Below are 21,892 nucleotides of genomic sequence, written 5' to 3'. Positions count from 1 at the left end.
CGGCTTATTATGTCCATTAGTTTTCTATATAACACCCACTGTGCTAAACACGCTTATGACCGGACGCTTCTTTTCGGCTTAGTTGTTTTGGCTGGATCTGGACAGAGGAACAGACAGACACACACACAAAATGACACAGCAGTTTCAAAAAATCTCTTCTCCCTCAGAACACATCCTTTTATTTCTAGACACGCTGCAGGGAAAAGAAGGGGGCAGAACATGGTATAAAGTGTGTGTGTGTGTGTGTGTGTGTGTGTGTGTGTGCGTGTGCGTCAGTGTGTTATAGACAGCAATGCCGAGGAATAATGTCACTGACATAATTCCTATTTCGTGGAGCCCTCTGGGGGAGCGGAAACCACATCCATCTACTTGGTAATGTGGTGTCCTGCGCCCCGGCTATGGACCAGATAACATTGGTAGTCACACACAGCATCATACAGATACACAGGTCCATACACACACGTCCCTACAGGACACGCCACACACTCATTCAGACATAAGCATGCACAGATGCAATCTAGGCATCGCAGCACGCATAAGCTATATACGTTTGATCCTTTATTAGGCCTCCGTAGGGGATTGTTCAGGAGATAAGCGCTCTCTCCTCTGCCAAAGCACAGCGCCTCGCGTAGTTGAAACTGCTTCTACGTTTGTGAGGAGCAAGTGTTGGGAGCGCCGCAAGTCACCCACTGTGGACCAATCAACACTGATTATAAATGTGAGTGATTGCAAAACAAACAAGGAAGAAACGAAGAAGAAACGAAAGAAGAAAAGTCCTCGTGGATCGCCAGAAGGATTATCACAACCTGAAAGTAAAGATGAGCCTGGCGGTGGCGGCTACCGCTGATATTTATGATTTCAATGATTTCAAGCCGTGTAAACACTGAACCTAAATAAAAGCGCTTCTCAAGTCTGCACACAGCAGACTTGCGTTTTTTAAACGTCATCTGAACGCACCCTTATGAGGCACGCTCAAATCTTTTATTCCCAGTTCCTCTTACTGGTACAAATCATGACGTGACGACAGATTTACAATCAGGAGAGCTGGAATCCATTTCCCAGTGGCCCAATCGTTGAGATAATGTCTAAGGTCAAGGAGAGGTGAGGTGCTCCATCATGCTACCATGACAGACAAGGCCGGGAGAGGAGCGCATGGTCAAGGTAGGGTCAGGGGGAGGTCACTGTATGTAGAACGGCAATACACACTGGACTAGATCAATACAAACCCGGTCTAGATGACAGGACTGGCAACGGCCAGCACTTCTAGGGACTTTGCCGGGCAGTGAATGCATCCTTCCTTCATCCCCATCTAGACTTATCACAACTGCCTTTGCATGCAATACAAGCAATGCTAGGTCTGAATTCCCTCAGACTGACAAGAAGTGTTTTGAAAAGGGTTAAAAAAATGTCTCATGTCTCCACAAAGTATATAGCTGGTATGTGAAGGGCAGGATGTGGCGGTGCGGTACAGCTGATGTGGCCCGTCTTCTATCTCACTGCTGCACCGTGTGCCATCTTCCTCTCTCCGTTCTGCTCTGGGGGCGAGGTCCTGTCCACTCAGCTCCTGGCCGCCCACGCCTCCCCACTGTGGGTTTAAGTAGAAAAAGCCACACATGCGCTCCCTCGGATGCACTCACGATCCCATGCACGCACATGCATTCTCGGTTCCTTCAGAGAAAAGCTCACATACACCTAGATAAGGCGAGCACACAGCGATTGCTACAGGAAAAAAAAAGGCGGATTTGAGTACAGTGTGACAGTAATCACTCTGTCATTTCTTCCGCCTCAGCAGCGACAAGCTTATGTAATGAAGAAAATGCTGTCTCTTCGCGCCGCTGTTGTCCTCGCCTGGTAAAACCTATTAACAGATATGCAATCTGCAGCGTCCCATTCTTGAATGCCACAGTCTTAAACAATCTCTGTTCACACATAGAGAGGAAACTGACAAAGCACCGTACACCCCACAAAAGCATGTACCAGTCTGATCCCTCCACTGCATTGCAGAGTTGACAATGAAAACAACCTTTCTGTGATTAGACTATTTCGAACATCAAAAACCACACCAGTTACGGCGAGCTATAAATAATTCCTGCTTAATCTTCCATTCCATTTCAATAAATTGCCTTTCAGACCGTGGAGACACTTTGATTAATTAATGCTCGCTCATGGCCTGTTTAATCCACAGGATAAGATCTCAGCTATGATGGAATCCATTTCTATGACACACAGGCTTTAGGGAGCAGGCCACTTCAAACAGGCGGGCTACAGTACTGGGAGGACCCCCAAACCCCAACCACCCCCACCTCTCCTCCCCTCTCTCCCCTCCCCTCCCCTCCCAGGGACCAACAGCGGTGGAATCTGATGCATTATTGAACAGCAGCCCAGGCTTTCACGCCTCACCTTAGAAGACAGCAATCGGCCGCTGTGGCTTCGAACGCTGCTCTCCGAGGCACCGGGGTCCGGCCGGGAAGCAGAATTGCAAATGTTGTGAAATGCTCACCGCACGCTCAAACCACATCTGCATTTTCCAGCTTCCTCAGGTTATTGTTGAGATGAGAGCTGCGTAGGAGCTGAAAGTGATGTTTGCATGCCTAATGTATGCATATAAGCGTGTATATATGTGTGTGTGTGTGTGTGTGTGTGTGTGTGTGTGTGTGTGGTCAGTCTGCCGGCACAGTGTGACCCTCCTCTGATTGCCCATAACGCCAGATGGCACTAGCCGCTGGTGTCTGTGTTAATTTCAGTGCGGGTCACGCAACGCTCTGCCCCGTTACCTAGAAGACTAGATGAGGCAGGGAACTGCTTCATGCCCTCCGGCGACTCATTCATTTTTCTTCTCTCTTTTATCTGCTTCCCTTCATCTTAGTTCTTCACTTTGACCAGCTTTATTCGTTTTTCCCTCTCTTGCAAATAATTCAGACTACTCACCAAAGGATCAATCTGACATGCAGTAGTAGCATCTCAGGAATGCATGCAAATCCAGCCTTGCACACGCATACCATATACACACACACACACACACACACACACACACACACACACACACACACACACACACACTGATCTTACCGGTGATCCTAATAGCCCTGATTAAGCCTCAAAAGGGTAATAAGGTAGAGGCCCGCAGCTCCTTCACATCACACATATCACAGATCAATCAATACTGCTGAATAAGCACTGTTCAAATCTCACTCATTCTCACTCTCTCTCTCTCTCCTCCCACCACCACCACTGTATTGAGCAGCTTGCTATCTATACTCACCAGCATTTCAGTTATTCTCTTTGCAAGTACACCGCTGAGAGTAAAACAACATTTTGCTCCTTCCACATTGCTTTTAGATACATTAATCATACACAGGGAGATAAAACACTTGTTTTGAATCGAGCAGTAGAGATAAAGTCCCATTCCTTCTCTACTACTTCCCCGTTTCTCTCCAAGACAACAAAGTGAGGACAGAGCTCGTCACATTTGGGGGCACGACATAAACACAAATTATGTTGACTCACGCAGGAGAGACTAAGCAAAGAGCAATCCTGATCCCACAGTGCATGTTTGACTCGCCCACTTCTGACTGGATGTGACATTACTGTCCTCTCCTCTTTCAAAGTTCCTTTCCTCTCTGCCCACAAAATTGGGCGTTTCTCACAACACTGCACCTCTTGTTCCTGCTGAAACTGCTTTATAAAGCCGTATTAAATAAGTAAGTAAATTACACAAATGTTTGGGCTCAGGATAGTCCAACAAATCGCTGTGCTTTTGAGGTGTGACATAATTTGTCCATTAAAACACAACATTTAGAGGGATTCTTATGGCTAAAAATATTCCCCTCAAGATTCAAAGTTTATGACCATTTTTATTTTAATCCATATTCAATAAAAAATTCTGTTTAGAGCAAATGCATTAGTACTAGGTCATCATCAATTTATGTCTCATCTATGATGCTGAAGGGTGTAAGATGCTCCACTTTCCCCCTCTGCTCCTTCTTCTCTTGCCATACTTTCATAAGCCGACCCCCAAGTTGCATTTTGGCAAAGAGGCAAATACACTTGAGAAACTTTGTACCTTTTAACTCATCTTATGAAGGCAAATTTAATTATTTATTTTGTATTTATTATGCCATACAAGTTCAAACATCTTGCTGTTCAGGTCACAACTTGGCTTATGTATTTCTCAACATATTGAGTTTCCTTTGTAAAAACAGGTGCTCCATACAGCATAAGGGCAATCAATAAAACCAGTATCAAGTTCATTTAAACTGTTATTCTTGTCTGTTTGAATTAAGGTACCAAGCTTTTCAGTGGGCCTGTTCAGTTGAAGCTTTGGTTAATTAAACGTCAATTCAGACAAAAAAAAAATCTGTGAAAACCTGTCAGTGAAAATGTCAACTTAAAATTCGAAGGCAGCCAGGTGGCTACTATTTATGTTGATGTGGGTTGCAGTTGTATTTTTTCCTAAGCATGGTAGTGAGCGATGAGCAGAAGGAGGCAGTTTTGTCGGACTAATAGGACAGACCCATGGTGACACTTTGATGATTTATTAACCTGCAGGCACTGGAGCAATCCATTATGGTCAGACTGCTTCTGGATGGCTGGAGGTCAAGTGTATCGATCAGGAAATCTTTATATTAAAATTACATTTTAAGAGATTTGGTCTGACAATACCAAGGCTACTCAAGACCCTTAGGTTTAGATACATATAAGCAAATTCTCACTGTTCCTCATGCACATAAACACACTGGAGTAGAAACAGTACATGATGTTGTAGAGATATAATATCTGTGCTACAATCGTAATTGTGTTTGAGTGATTGGACATCCTCAAATCCCTTGCAAGCTATCTCTATTTTTCTTTCTCTTTCTATCTTTCTCTCTATCACACACACACATACACACAGGAATACCTGGGGTCTAAAAAAATCTATTTTCAATAAAAGATCTAAATTGCGAAGCTAATTCTCACGAGAAAACAAGGGATCACTCTGTTTGTGTCCAAATTTAAAGCAAACATAATTAGTTAATTTGCAAATGTCCCCTTTCATGTAAAACACACTCAATACATCCTCCCTCTGAGTGTTGACAGCAGTGACAGGATGTATGGTAGCTGTAATAAACTGCACACTATTAGTCAATATGACAGTAACGAATGTAAATGGTCAAAAGGTATCTTCCCCTGATTCAGACCTGAGCCAGCAACTAGACCGGATGTGTGACGAGTCTCTGCTCTTTGAGAGGATGTAAGGTGACATTCAGGGCAGCATGCAGTATTTCACAGGCTGCCATGAATTCCTCCTGAAGCGTCTGCTGTTATTTATGGAGCTGCGCCTGGGAAAGTTCCTTTTGAAGAACTTCGAGAACATTCCCTCCCATCAGAGTCCCTTTCCTCTGACCCATGCCCTGAACACACACACACACACACACACAAGGCCATGAACATGCACAGTCGTCGAAACACTGCCTCAGTGCATGGGGTTAGACTTGGATTGCAAAAGTAAAAAGTTCAAAGCACCCACTGTAAATGCACAGCAAGTCAATGCTCCATCCTATCGAGGTCAGCGTTCAACCATCAGTCTGCTGCCTAGCGTTATCCTGGGATACTCCATAGACAAACTAAAAAGTCTGGCAAACTGAATCCACAGAATAACAACACTCTGACCCCCTGGCTGAGTCAGCCAGTCTGTCAGAGTTTGACTTTGCATGATCCACATGGACATATGGCATGCAGACATGCCCAGGCTAGAACTAGGCTAATGAACGCTGCCTGGAAACAGACTAGACACTCTGTTCAAGTAGTTAAGGGGCTCTTAAGGAGGAGTGCGCACCACAGAGGTTGACTCATAGGCCCCCTTTACACATGGCATGATATGCTTCTTGTATCCAGATCGTCACTAGATCTGATGTAGCTGGATTATATTTACACCTGGCATCAAAATGTGTCTCCAGTATACACACTGAAATCTGATTTATCTGACTTATCACCTTGTCTCGTTTGTTCCCCGTCCACAAGTATCCTGATAATCCTGACAAGCCCGGTTATTTACGTTTATGCAGCTCCTATATGAGGATTTTAGATGCATTGCATTTACGCTTTGTTGTTAATGTGACCAAATGCGTCCCTGACAGGGCGATCAGACTACAGTACCTGTATTTTCATGTGGTTAAACTTTGCCCGATTACAATCCGATCACCCTAAACGCATGTTAATGCCAAATGTAAAGGGAGTCATAGAAAGCATAGTGACACCCAGCTCTCCTAACAGGGACTTCATTCAAGGTCTTTCCTCTATGGCACCAACTCTTAGAACTATAATGATGATGTCTAGTTTAGGGCTGCAACGATTAGTCGACATAATCGACAAAATGGATTATGCAAATGCGGTGATAAGGATTTCTTTCAGGCTGTATGCATAAATTATAGTCCTTATTAACAGTCAATGACACAATGTAAAAGACGTGTTAGTTGACAGCACTGCCTGAAATGTCTAGCTGGCCAACATGCAGCAGAGAGACAAAGATGACGTTTCCCTCATTGAATGTGGCTGAAAATACAACCAAACCCACGAGACATTCACAAAAAAATTTAGACCAATTCAAAACAAAGTCTAGGAATATTTAAAATCCAAACCCAACGATGCAGCAGAGTGCAAAATCTGAACAGAACGGCCTTCCACAGTAGCACTGCACCATTTACAACTAAACTGTCGAGTATTATGCTACCTGGCTATCAATGATATCTGAAGCTGAAAGCTGTGCTGATAGCTCTGTTAACCTGAGAGGATAACAATAACTGATAGCTCTGATCTCCACACAAAACCTTTTCATAAAAATGAATAGTTATGTGAGGAGATTTTCTAATTCTGAATTAAGGAAAATAACTAAAATACACCATGTTAAGGAAGAAGACTGAAGTCGAATTCGTAAACTCATGTGCTCTCTCACCCTATCTGTACACACAGAGAATCCATGGCATTTACAGGCATGACATTATTGAATAAAATTCATTCATGAATTTCTATGTTATCAACACGTAAAACAACATTATTCTACCATAACATACAGTTATGATAATGACGTTTGCTACTGTCGTCTTCCTAGTAGCAAAGGTGTATGGATGACTTTCTCCTCAGTTGGCAGAAGTCTTGACAGAGAGCAACCTCCACCTGCTCCTCAAAGACGTGAGAACTCAATAAAGCTTTGAATTTTGAGCTGCTTGATTCGTCGATTACCGAAATAGTTCTTTGCAGCCCTGGTCTAGTTTACATAAAATCAAGTCAGTACTGAAAAGAAATTCTATAGGCTACTAGTGAAGGACTGTAAAGAGGATTTTACAAAGATTGATTTTCAGAGAGATGGATTCTAGGTCCTGTTGGGTCCTATTTGTTGCCTGACTTGTTCATAAAGGCGGAGGCTCGACTCAGGGCCATTCACAGCAAGCATCAAATATTCACAGGTCTTCTGCCGTAGGGCCATGCGGGGAGCAGCACTCTCTCACACAGGCCCTGGACCGTTTGCGGAAAGTGGGCCAGTCTGTGAACCGTCTATCATCCTTCCCACCTGCAGGGCTCAGGGAATGGCAGTCACAGCAGTCCAATAAGCAGACAGCCAGGCTCTCAGATGTCAGAGGGTCCTGGGCAGCAACACTCATCCTCATGCGTGCGATGCGATGCGGTGCGGTGCGTCCCTGCTCCGGGAGCTTTACGAATCACCACAAACACATCGCCCTGACTCACACACACACTGGGGAAGCGGCGGAGAGCGTAATAAGAGTCGGCTGACTTTGTAAAAGATTGTCCCCGTCCTCCCATCTCTCCATTCACTCACCTCGCCTCCACTTCTTCCTCCTGTCTCTGGCCTTATCATGACCTGAAATCGCATTCCGCTAGTCATACTCCCCAACTCCCTGTGTGCCTATGGCTCTGATGAAAACATTATTACCATATCTCTCCATCGTTGTGCTGCCATTTACAATATCTCCATCCTCATCATTAGTATTCCTCTCATTGCGTTATCTTTCCTCCACAAATCGTTCCAATTTGAATGTGATTTGATTTTCCATCTTTCTTTCACCACTCTACCTCCATCGTCCCCGTCCCCCCCCCCCCCCCCCCCCCCTCCTGCGGGGCTCTATATAGGATGGATGTGGGTGAATAAGCCCAGACAAGGGCAGCCAAGTCGTCCCCATCTTGCTCCCTCAGAGTCTCACCGCTGCGGCTCGGCTTGCTTTCCGCGAATGGCCTCAAGCACCTTGCAGCAAAATGTTTCTCTGATTTTGTAAAAGATGTTAATAAAATGTGCGTTCGGTTAATCTCCAGAGGTCACTGCAGTGCACGGCGCAGATTAGAGGTTCAATAGCTCCAATGTCATTACGGTCTTTCTGAAAACGGCGCCCTGCGGTGTCACCTCCGTCAAGCCATCGCTGGGCCGCAGATACAGCAAGGCCACAGCTTGATCGTTGGTGATATCTGGAATGCTACAAAAGCTGCTAAAGGAATTCCTTTGATGGCACCACTTAGAGTATAAATCCACCCTAAAACACCTTAACACTGTTAATAAAAGTTATTCAGTACCTTTCATTTCTGACCAATTTTTTGTGGTGTATTTTTCTCATTCCATTCCATTGGATAACGGGCCAAATGTACACGACCTGACATCACATTGAAATATTTTCAGAGCAGCAACGGAGTTTGAAACATAAACAGTAAACAACAGGTTTTGGTGTCAGCCCCTCAGAATCAAAGAGCAAGGGCTTCTTTCTAGACTCACCATTTTGCACCGATGTTCAACAATCATATAGGGAGAAATCCATGGTAGAAGAGGCTGAGATACTAATTTTACGACTGACAGTAACCTCAATAGACCAGAAAGCAACACAGCCACAAGACATGTTGCATTTGATTAAGGGGCGAGGCCGCCATCGCTATTGCTCACTCCACCAAAACCCACAGCTGAATGATCAAAGCTATTTATGTGCCCATACGCCCACCTTGGATTGAAAGAACAAGTTCACACACGTTCTCTGGAGGTTGTCAAACCTCATTCTGGGAAACGTAGGAAATCACTAAAGTGAAGTAGAAGCAGACGAGGCAGGTTGAGGGAAAGTGGGTTCACCAAAAAAGTAAATTACAACATTTGATCACGAAATAACTCTTGGAATGCACTGAACACCACAGATTGATGATATACAACAGTGAAAGAGTATCTATGGGTGAAATTTTAGCTGCGACCAGCAGTTAGCACAAGTCACTCTGTCGGTTGGTAGGGTCAGACCCCAAAAAACACCCACTGCACATATAGAGCAGTGGGATACAGAGATACAGTACCACAGGCAGCCACACTGGTACTTTAGCTCACTTTGTAGGGCAGCAGACTTTCATATGGGGATCCCGTGGTTGGCAGATGATCCAAACAGTTTGACTCTTGAACCCAGTAAGGACAGAATGTTTACATTATAATATTTAACATGGTCATTTACCAAGATACTAAGACAAACTTTATGCCCCAGAACAAATTGAATCTGTTAGTTTGATAACATTGACTGATGTTGAAAAGAGTCAAGCATAGGCCTAAATAACAGATCGCTGATTAGGCTTATTCATGAACATCCTAATTAGTGACTGCACAATCTAAACAAGTATACTACTTTAGGATACCACTTGTCACATAACCTGCACCAATCTGCACTTCATCACAAATTACGTGCTTGTCCCTTTAAGACTATATCCTAAACTTTTACAGAATAATGATGACTTGGTGAATGAAGGGCACTATTAACGATTACAATCAATGGAAGTTTAAGACGTGAAGATCAATAGGATTGTTCAAACAGATTAAAGATGGTCTGGCAGAAAATGTCACAGATAATGTCAACCAAGGAAAAGTGCTTTGTCCTTAAATTCTTCACATTGATTTTCTGATCAATCTCAGCGATGCAGTGAAAAGTAAATACACACAGACGCACATGCACATGCAAAGGTTTTTGGATCCACGGAAAGGTGTTCGGATCCAATATCAATGTTGAAAATAAGGGAGGAAAATTAACAATATCCGATATTGCTGCAGATATTTATCTCTGCGGTCAAGTAAAAAAAAACCCTCAAAAACTGCTTGTGGCAAAGGACTGCCACATCTTAACATCCTCCATCACTTATCACAACTTCACTAGTTTGTTCACAAATAAGGAAGTTACTCCCACCTTCAGCACTTCATCCTGCAGGCCCATAGTCTGAAAATGTAAGTGTAAATAAACCAAAATCTCTCTTTTGCTGTGATTTTATCCATGCAATATCCATGAAAGGTTCTCTCTCACACACACACACACACACACACACACACACACAAATAGATCGATAACGCAATTAGACACAGTGATGGTATCTCAGCTTCATGACAGGCTTACACATAGTTTTAAGCTTTACTAAGCCCACTAGTATCGCAGATCTATGTGTCATAATGGAATCCATCTTGTGCTAATCAATTTGACTTGGAGGCAAGAAGCTCAACGCCAAATTTAATTCTCAACCCAGTTCCTCGACCCAGCATCACTGCATTGGCCTGGAGCGGTTTAGACAAAAGACTGATTTCGACTTTTCCCTCATGATATCAGCTGTTTAAAATTCAAAAGTTCAAATGACACACTTTAAAATTTGATAGCTGGCAGCTGTGAGGAGTCCCATCATACTCTGTGTTGCCATTCAGAACATTCAATGATACTACAAGGATTGGAGGATGGACACATCATGCCAATCTCCAGCTGTGTTAATGATGCTGAACAACTGTGCTGGTGCCTTTTAGGTCCTCAGGTGGAGGGCTGGATGCCGAGGGTATGCACGACTGGAGTGAGTGAAACTATGTTGACTTTTAAAAATTCCACTGTGGCAGCACCGTGTTGTTGTAACTAAGAGAACATCTGAACAAAATATTTAATTCATGTGTTCTCTGAGCTACTTCCTGGTTTGTGGATGTTCAGAACACCAGCCTCCAGTCGGTTGATGCTTGTTTGACTTCTGCCATAATGTCTGGTGTATGAGTGCATGCTGGATTTCTCTTGTGCAGGGCTCTGGGGATTTGTAGCCTAAACAAACCATAATTCCTCTAAGCGTTACGCACAAAATGCACAAACAAACAAGCGAACAAATGAACTCACAGAGCCCGACTCTTATAGAGATGCACCTAAAAAACAATCAGCCAACAGAAGACTGTGTTCTCCCTCATTTATTTCTCCTTCCCTTTCCCCAGCAGCCTTGAGAGGTGGAGAAAATAAAAAGGGGAAAAAATAAAGAATGAGCTGCCACGGGCCACCAATCAACACTCACTCTGTCCACCTCTGCCCCAGTGGGGGAGCCAGGACAGTGCGCTCAAGAAAATTAGGAGAGACCTTCAGCACAAACAGGCGAGTCATATCAATCTGCTGTTTAAATAACAGCCAGAGGAGACGGTTTATCAGCTCTGATTGTTAGCCTCTGCCTCGTCCTTTGAAGTAAACTGCACACACCCTTGGTACACACACACACACACACACACTCAATCTCTACACCTAATGTACACAGCACACCCAATGAGAAGCCAGTCGAAGGGATAGGTCGGCAGGTTAATCTGCTTGTGGGACTGGCCAATTTCTCTCATCTCATTTTAAACTGTAATTCATTTTGAAAATTTTGGGTTAATCTCTGATGAAAAATTCACTGGGATTAAGGAGGGAGAAGAGGCGTCCTTGTGACGGCTGATGCCTGTAATTTAGAACGGTGTGTTTGTGTGTGTGTTAGAGGGCAAACAGGGTTATAATAATATCCATATACGCAGGTCGAGAGGCGTCTTCAAGGACGAGGCGACTGTAGCTGAGACTAGAGAAAGCACAATCAGTCCCAATACCCATGAACTACCGGGAAAGGGCAAGGTTTATATGACCCTATAAAAACAAGAATGATTGTTGATTTGTTTAGAGCGGATATAAGGGACACTGCGTGCGTCAACAACTTGACCCGAGCCTTTACAATCTTCCAAAGAGCATCTCCAAACACCTTTTTTATATTATATGACTAAAAATATGTCAAGTTTTTAAATGACTATTGACAGGGAATACGGTGTGAAAACATTAAAACAGAATCCCGTTTTAACCCGGACAGACTGGGAATTGTGGGATGAGTTATGAGTTTGGACCAGCTACTCCACGCAGTTTATGGTCAATCAGCCTAAATGGACGGTACGGCACAAACTCTTGCTGAGCTGATGCCATAAAAGGAGAAGGGGGAGCGGGAGAAATGGAAACAGAGAGGGAGAGAGAGAGGGAAGGAGCGAGAGAGCGCAAGAGAGAGAATTGCACTCTAGAAAACCGTTAAAGGGAATTCATGCCTCAAAAAGAAGTGTTTTTTTGGGGAGAAAGAGTGTCTGCTACATCTGTTTGGGCACTTCAATACGTCATTTAAATAGCGTGCAGTGCAACAAACTTTCTTTTTTTTTTTTTTTTTTTTTTACAACTTTTTCGCCTGCCTCCTGGTGAACACAACTGCCATTGTTTTCAGTGAATGGCCACCTCACACCACCTTATCACATTTAAGTGAAGTACATTGAGCTGTGTGAATAGGAAGACTCATTCCATTCTTCAGCTACACCCATCTGCCAGTGACTGGACAAATGTGGGATTGCCCAAGTCAGTCTACTGGCAAAATCACCCCTCGAATGCTTGAACTGACCAAACATATCATTTTTTTCTGACCAACGACTGCTCTGGGAAGAATGAATCTGCCTTAAGGAAGAAGGGTACAAGACAGAGCAGCTCCCTCTGTCAGCAAAAGCAGAGATCCTTTTAACACAGAGAAAAGCTGGGTAAAGACACGAGCCAGAGAACAGGTTCAAAGTGCCTGTCTATTGTGTCTTGCTCCAAAGCTCTATGGACTTCTGTCACACCATCCGCTTCTCCTCCACACTGTGGAGTGGAGAAGCATCACTTCATCTTTAACTGCTGCTACCACATTTCCTATCAGTTTCAGTCCTCCTCTTTCAGGCGTCTTCCAATCCGCTTATCTATCTCCTCACATCCCATGCCATTTAATCGTGTGTACTATAATGCACAAGAGGCATGGGGTAACACAAATTGCATAAATTGGCCAGCTTCCGATAAGGAACTAACAGCTTGCTTCCTCCTCATCTAGATTTCTCTATTCATGTGTCTGTGTGAGATTTGACAACTTCTCCAAATTGCCTCCACCCCCATCTGTAAGAGCTGAGTGGCAGATGGGTTGAGAGGTCCATGTGAGGATAGTGCTGCCGAGTATGGCTCTGTGTGTGTGTGTGTGTGTGTGTGTGTGTGACTGCAGCCCTGACCCGTCAGGCCTTGGGAGAAACTGCAGCCAAACTGATGAATGCCAGGGGACGACAGAGGGAAGAAGGAAGGGAGGGGGAGAGAGAGAGAGTGAGAGAGAGAGAGAGAGAGAGGAGAGAGAGAGAGAGAGAGAGAGAGAGAGGGAGGGAGCACTGGCTCTGCCAAGTGGGAGACGAGTGCCTCTGCTGCAGCAATGCAGGAATAAGAGAGAGAGATGTCAATGAGATGAAAAGGAAGGAGATAAAAGGAAGTATCGACTGAGAAAAACACAATAAACAAATGTCAAGCAGCGCGGCAGGTAATGCCTGACGTCCATGTGAGGACGGACTGACAAGTTTTTCGAAGAGAGCGCCTCATTCTCAGTTTGTGCACGATGTCACCCCTTTTGCTGATGCATATCATGCTAGGTAGAGACGGCAAGCGCTGGAAAATCAAACAGTCCTAGTGCCGAGCCTCCTATCTCTGCTTCCTGCCCCTTCCCTCTGAACAAACAGCTCTCCCCGTGGGGGCGGCGGGGGCAGGGAGGGCGACACTCAGGAGTATCGACTGGCTCCTGCTCGGCTCTGCTGCTTCGCCACGTTGGGAAGAAACAACCAACCGGGAAGTCCTGCTGCGAACAAGGCCTCGCTAGGACGACCCGAGCCTGATCTTTTCACTTCCCGACAGCGCGTGCGTTTCCTCTGCTCTCGCTCACCCACCATCCCCCCCATGCTCAACCAACGTCCCTCCTCCTGGAGAGCCTGCTGCAGTAAAATGTAAACACAGTCCCAGGGAAGCCTCTCCTCATTTTTCACTGTGCAACCAACCCCCACCCTGCACAATCCCCTGCCTGCCTTCTCCATTTCATATAGCCTAATGACATATAAACACACATGCACCAACACAAAGAACACACACACACACACACACACACAAGAGTGCACACTCACGCCCACGCACGCACCCACACAAACACACACACATAGAAAAGGAAGATGAGCTAATGCACTGCTGTCCACAGCAGGAGGATTGCAAGCACTCAAGGAACAAATATCCTGTTCTCATCATAAAATTTTCATTCCATGCAAGCTTGTTGGTGGAGTGAGCGCATTTCCTGCTGAAAAATATACACATTTAACCTTGAGCTGATCTTTTTAACATAATGCATCTGCTTTATTGGATTCTGGCTGGCCCTTACTCGCAGGAATACCAAGTGCATGGAGCTGCGCTGCCAACTTGGTGAAGGGACAAAGGACACAGTGACAGTGTTGAGGTCCTTCTGCCGTATCTTATGACTGGTTATTGTCTTCTATTGGAAGGACGCTGGCATGACACCTTGTGATGAGAACATTGTGGAAGTGTCATCCAAGCCCTTGACTGACACGTGTAGGAACCAACTGAACTCACACATATGCGTGCGCATGCAAACACATGCTCTCTCTCTCTCTCTCTCTCTCTCTCTCTCTCACACACACACACACTTTTATAGTAATTTCAAACTTCCCAGGAGATCTGAAGTTGGTTGAAAATCCAATTTAAACTTTTACGCCAATTCCACTATTCTCCTCACAAATCGCACCTTATGTCAACTTGCTCAAGTACCATGCATTCCAAGTGAAATTTTCTCTGTGTAACATGTATAATTTGCTTTTTTTTTTGATAATTTGTTTATTTTGCACATGTTTGCAGTACCAAATGGGTGGGTTTGCAGCACAGGACTACAAACTAATCACCAGAAAGTTTAGAAAACCATCAATCACCTGACACAAATTCAATTCCTGATGTAATAAACCCCACCCACCCATGTGGCACTGAGCATTACTTCCAATACTATTTGGGATGCATACAAATCCAGTAAGTTTTGTTTATCAGCAGGCACACAGCAGTGATGTGGTGAATGACTTGGTGGAACGCGTTTGATAGTTTTGCTTTTATATCCAAGCCATGTGTCAACAAAACAGCTTGTTCTCCGCCATTACATGACACATTTCATCAGTGAAACTTGATGGCGTTTACAATACAACAACATTCTCGTCAAACCGCTGATTTGCAGGCTGCATTATGGTTTGATGCACTGCTGTGCGTGCACCCTATCAACAAAACTGAATCAAAGCAATGACACCCCAGTGGATACTTTGCTTTGAACAGAGAGATTTTTGAATACATTTGAATACATTTCTCCTGGTAATGGCTCTATCAAAAGCCTGCCAACCAGTGACCTCATCAACTATTTGAACTTTTTCCCCCAAACTGGCCTTGCAAGCTAATCACTGCTCTACAGAAGAATAAAGAATAACAACTGATTATTCCCAGTTAAAACAGTGACAGGTGAACTTCGTTTTGACTGGGACTGTTGCAGATAATCATTAGGGTTCAACTGACAGGGGTTTTGAAGGCTGACATTAATACCAATATTATTTAAATGATTTTTAATTAAAATTGAAACATGCAAAATGAAATTTAATTCATTTATTTTAATTAATTTAAATGAAGCTGACAATAGCCAATATTTTGTGCTGATTTCCTGTATATTTAATTTTGATCATTCTCATGACAATTTTTGTTTTCAAATAACAAGAATTGTGCGTTTCCCCACAGACTTTTATTCTTTCCGGGCAGAAAAGTTTCTGAATCAGTATTCAGATCATCATGGGAGAATAAAACTCTCCATTAAGACCCATTCTATTGAAATTTTTAGGTTAGTTAGCAGCTCCTTAAGGCAGAGTGAGGCAGGTTACATTGAAGGTTTTACAGACTGCTGATATCCGACAAACAGATTTTGGTCTAATAATGCATCACTTTTTGTGACTGACCCTTCAAATGACTTTGAAACAATTTGAATAGGGTGACGAGCGCATCAGATGAGTGCTTCTAAACACAACGATGCTGAAGCTAGCTATCGTCAATATAATAATAACCTACAGTCCTCTGGATTCCCTTGTTGTCCCCATCCAACTAGCCACACACATACACACACCTGATCCTAATAAATGTGGAGTTTGCTTTAGAGGCTTTATTGCCCAAAAATCAATAATGTCCAAAATGAGGCAACCCAGTACTCTCAATTCCACAGAAAAGATTTTTACACACACACACACACACACACACACACACACACTAACCTGTGGAGACAGGGCAGTGGGCGGCTGGGTGAAGAGTGTGGAGTGGGCTGCTGACCGTAGGCCATGTGCTCTCCTGACAGTCTGGTGGGGGAAAGGAGCAGACAGCACCTCCTGCTGAGGAGAGGACACACAGACAGACAGACAGACAGAAACGTCATGTTGGGTTCATCATCATTAACTCAAAGTGGAAACAAACTGTCTGGCATAACGACGACAGAATTGGAAAACAGCAGACCTCGTGCTGCTATGTTCCAAAAAAGCCACTATCAGGACCTATGAGCTAAAAAGAGGCTTAAAATAGTGAAGCGTGAAAGTGGCAATACTGTTCTATTTTCTATTCCTGTCATGGGCGCGGGTAGTTTCCTTTTTCATTTCAATTCAAACCCACTGTGTGGTCAGGACTGTGCGTGCAGCGTAGGAGAAATATCAAAAGCAGCGTCCTGTGTACACTAGGGAAGGTGTGTGTGAGGGAGCCTCCACTGCTGTGGCTGTCAGTCAGTGATGAGAGAGCTGGCCAGCCTGCAGCTGCTCCATCCCCGAGCCAGGATTAACACCAGGTTATTTAGACCCACTATCTATGAATTACCCTTCCTACAACATGACTGGTGGTGTCACACTTCAGGGGAAATAAAAGCAAAAAACACCGTTGTTGGATGTGTGCATGTAAGCATTTGTGTGTGCGTTTGTTTAGAGGGAGACAGATTTAAACTGTGTGTGTGTGTATGTGCATGCATTTTTTTTGTGTGTGTGTGTGTGTGTGCCAGTGAGAGAGATAGAGAGTTACGGTGTGTGTGTGTGTGTGTGTGTAGGTGGGTGGATGAGAGAGGGTCATGGTGGATTGGGATTCCTAAAATACTTTCACCTTCAAAGTTAGTGTAAGCGCCCTGATGTTCTGCCTCCTGGTGCTGAAGGGAGGACAGATAAGATGGAGATAAGGTGGGAAACACTTACCACCTAAACACTGAGAGCACCTATACACTGTGAACAGCAACAGCACCCCATAGCTACTCAGATTAGACCCGTATATTTGGAGTGGTTTGGCCTGCCGGGTCTCACTATGGCTTCTGACCACGGCCACTGCTGCCATGTCAACAGGTCACCTCTCAATGCCCCATTAACAGGCTCTTAGGTTTGATCACAGTTAATAGGCGGCACTCTGCAGTATGCAGAAATGACCAAAAAGGTCAGGCGAAAAGACCCACCAACACCTCCCAAATGTACAGTAGTATGCAAAATACAAAACGAAACATTTAGTCTCTCTCTCTCTCTCTCAGATAAATCTATTTCACTGCAAACCTTAAGTGAGAATTTTAATTGGTAGAATATCTTCACTTTTCAGCATGCCTACCTGCACAGAGGTTCATGAAAAGCCAAGCTCACACATTAGCTGCCATGGAGACACGCTGTCATAACCGGCACTCAGGATTCTCTCCCCAGCTCTCACTATCAGTAACTGCAAACAGGCAAAACTAATGCTTGAGAAGATAGGCTGAGGACACTAAATGAACTATAATTTCCCTTGTTCATAATTGTGTTTGACATAGGATTTTTAGACAGGGTTTTAAAAATGAAAGAAAGTGGTGCTGCCTGTTGCTCCCCAGGCAGCCAATTTCAATGGTTGACCACTCACAAACTCCTGCAGAGCAATGTGAACTAAAAATGGAAAAGCTCTAGCAAAGTGTAATACCACTCTAAGAGTTGTCAAACAGTGTCCTCAACATTAAGATAGGCAATGGACCTTGGTATCAAGGTAGCATGTTGCAGCAGGATTATTGCTTCTTCCTTATCTGTGACAAGTCAGGCACATGGTATCAACTCAGAGGAAGAGTCTATGTGCAGACCCCAGTGACTAGAAAAGGTGTCCATGAACTGCCAAGATTGTCTCCTCCAGTCACATCTCTGCTACTGTGGAGGAGGAACAGCATTTGTCAAATTGTTGATATTGTGATGTGTGATATTTACTGAAGCTATTTCTCTCTGCCAAGCTACCAAACTGACTCATTTTCATTCTGCCAGTGAATTCTAACTGTAGCAATCCAGTAACAGAATAATGTGCATGTATGGGTCAATAATCCCATTTTGAAAAAGGGTACAGTTTCACTTATTGACAAATAACCAACTTAAAAGTAGGGCTGGACAACATGGACAAAATGAATATTACAATAATAATGATAAATTATTTTGATATCAATATATAATGATATCTGCTAACATATGCAAAATCGCATGTTAAATATTCAAATTGATGTTCATCACACTGACCTGCATGGTAAAAAATAAGCGGTGGAATAAGCCTCCCTAATTTGTTCCAGATCTCAATTTACTTACTTACAACTTACTTACTTTTTATCATTAATTTAGACAACAGAATTATGTATCACAATAACTGTGTATCATTATTTCATCATAACATGATTCGATGATAATATTAATTGCCCATCCTTACCAGCCTTACTGGACAAAACTAGCTAGGATAAAGATGTCTATTACACAACCATCAGGGATGCAGTGGAGGGTAAAGCCACCCAAACTCACACCAGTCAGCTTAGTTTAGTAAACTAAATTCAGAGTATCATAGCAAGTAGTATCAAACTGATAGGGGATAGGGGCTTTTAAAGAAAAAAAACATGCTTTTCTGAAAATATAATTGATTTTTGTTTAAATTGGTGGTTTGTTTGCCTTATGATCATCATTAACTGTAGGTCACAGTTTACCCATCTTTTCATTTCCCACAACACCACTGGCTGCCATAGTTGGTTATAAAAGACAAGCAATTAAAATGGCTACGTCAAGCGACTGGATATATTCCAAGAACAGGAATTGTGATAATCTAACACCATTAACACAACAATGTTTTACAAGTTAATGACTCGTGCATTAGTATATGAAGTGTGACTACATGTTATTCTGAACTGATACTACTGTATGCTGCTGTGGATATGAGGTGTGTTTTTGAGAGCAGTTGCTGTGACCTATCTGTACCAGCAGCCTGCGGCCCACTGAGGGGAGGCCCCGTCTATTTCTGTTGATTAGATTGCCACAGAGGACATCAGCTGCCCTTACAAGATACCGACCACAAGCCAACTAGGATCACACACTAAACACACACTAAACACACACACACACACACCACTTTTTCCCCTGACAAAAGGCCCCAGATGGCCAAGTCCCTTCTGACATCACTCTGCTTTGCTTCAGAGGCAAAAGCAAGAGCCACACACAGGTGAGCAGACAGACTTACTTTCTGCTTCAGAAACCCATAGCTGAGGTGGAACAAAAGGGGGAAAAAATCCTGATAGGTTCTGTATAGCTCAATGGGCAGAACATGTTACTAACATTGGGTTAGGGGTTCAATTCCCAATGGGGCTACCCATGCTAAAAATGTATGCACTCATGGTAAAAGGTACTTTCGATCAAAGTACCTTAACACATTCACACATTGCTTCAGTGCAGCTAACATATGATAATATGCTTGAGATGGGCAGCATCAATAGAGTCACATTTAAAACTTAAGCAGAAACATGCTTCAAAGTACTCATCACAGTGCGAAAATAAGCCACCGCTGGCCGTCACATATTGGTTTACTGATTGACTGGCAGTGTGTTAGTGACCTAACAGCTTGGGAAGCAATCTCAACTAATCACACACACGTCAAAGCTAGGTGTTGGGTGCTGCTCGGCCAGCAGTCTTCACGTTGTCAGACTGCTGTGTTTGACACCTGAGCACTACCTGATCCACAGCAACAGATAGCAACAGACAGCAACAGACAGCAACAGGGCCAGGCTTTAGCTCTCTGCCGCCTCTGCACATTCCCCACGCATGGACTGACACGATCTTCACCAGCCCTCATTACTGGAAACCCCTCATCAGCGAGGAGCCAGAAGACTCAAATGTCTCCTTGTACAAGACATCTCACAGCTGAGATTGGCTAATGGTTAATCACAAATGTCACAGATGGTAAGTTAAGTGGGCCTCAGTATATGATCGTTTAATCGAATAGGGCTGTATGCTATATGAAGGCGGCATCAGACTGTGCGTTTTCAGAGATAATCTATCCAAGACCTGTTAGACTCAACAATTTCCAACTGTCAGAATCATATCTAGATGGCAACAGTTGATGTGTCTCGTCTTGTCTTGTGAAATTCTCGTCTAGTGAAATTCTAGCAAATCAAAGCCTTGACTCAAGGCTTATAGCGTGAAAGGGGAGGGAAGGGGAGGGGAGAGAAAGTATTGATTTAACCGGGACCTGGTTAAGTCAAGCTATTGTGTGTAGTGTGCAATGAATACAATGAAACGTGGAAAGCACCCATGCAGTGTGATATCCTTTGTCTTGAGTAATCCTTTGCTTTGAGATCAATGAAAAACACAGCAGGACTAAGGACAATCGGGTCCACTATAATATTGAATTGTGATTTTAACTGTACTACACATACACTACCTACATCTAAAAATGACCGGATGAGCAAAACGCATGACTAAAAATAATACCCACGGATGATTCAAGAGACCACAGTAGTAGCTAAGTGAATCCCGATGGAGCTTGTAGCCCTGTTACGTTTAAAAGCCAAGGGAGCGTCATGAACGCTTGCTCAGCAGTGTAAAACTCATGACCCCCCATAGGTTCAATCAGCCCAGGGGTAAGCTGGCAATTATCCATGGATAATTGCCTGGACCACAGCTTCAAATTTAACTCTATACCATGGACCTAAAACCTTCAACTACACACACAACACATAAGTCACCTTGTATATGGTGATAGATCACACATTATCCAACCTGGCTTTGCTGTTGGGGTGAAACAAAAGTGAAAGCAATAACCAATGGACCCTCTGCAGGGCTGTAACAAGCTGCTCAGCTATAGAAACAACATGACAGAGGGTTTTCAGGCAGGTGTCAATATAGTGTTCTTGTGTGCGTGTGTGTGTGCGTGTGTGTGTGTGTGTGTGTGTGTGTGCGTGTGTGTGCGTGTGTGTGTGTGTGTGTGTGTGTGTGTGTTTGTGTATCCAGCAGCAGATCACACCAGCCTAGCAGGTGGGGATACAGCTGAGGGATAATTGCAGACAAATCAACGGGAAACTTATTGGTTGTTCGTCCCTCAGTCAGCCCCCCCCTCCCTAGTTAAGTGATTTAGGGGAGCAAACCACTACTTCAGATGGTAAATGGAAACCAGCCTACACAGCGAGGGGCTAGTATAGATTCATGCCTGCCAACATCGCCTACATTCCCTCGTCTTGTCCTTCATACATGCTCAAATGCACATAGCTACTTAATATTGCATGTGGAGCATATAAATGTAGAGTGACATGTATAGTCTACTGTCTATCGCATGCCTTGCACTCTCTTTTTGCACTGTAAGTGGAGTCCTGTTGTCCTTGTGGCATGTGTTAAACTCCCAAGTTCTCAGTATGTCTCTGCACCAGTGTCCCCAACGCCGGACATTTATTGCACTTGGCGATTAAAAGTCATTCAAATTCCGAT

The 21,892-nt window shown here is 43.8% G+C and overlaps 1 protein-coding gene across 2 annotated transcripts in view; it reads right to left on the bottom strand.

Moving 5' to 3' along the window:
- mcu (mitochondrial calcium uniporter) overlaps positions 1-21,892 on the bottom strand; it is a 54,868-nt gene that overhangs the window by 14,976 nt on the left and 18,000 nt on the right. Inside the window, exon 2 of one of the 2 annotated variants that reach the window (XM_071897957.2) lies at positions 16,415-16,528. In XM_071897957.2, the coding sequence (XP_071754058.1) occupies positions 16,415-16,528 (114 nt within the window). The remainder of the gene's footprint in view (positions 1-16,414; positions 16,529-21,892) is intronic. The other variant, XM_071897958.2, reaches the window with a different exon arrangement.

Source organism: Centroberyx gerrardi, chromosome 15 (assembly GCF_048128805.1).
Source record: "Centroberyx gerrardi isolate f3 chromosome 15, fCenGer3.hap1.cur.20231027, whole genome shotgun sequence".
In the NCBI taxonomy this organism is placed as follows: Eukaryota; Metazoa; Chordata; class Actinopteri; order Beryciformes; family Berycidae; genus Centroberyx; species Centroberyx gerrardi.
Note: the sequence above shows the minus strand (reverse complement) of the source record. Positions and strands in the feature narration are given on the sequence as shown.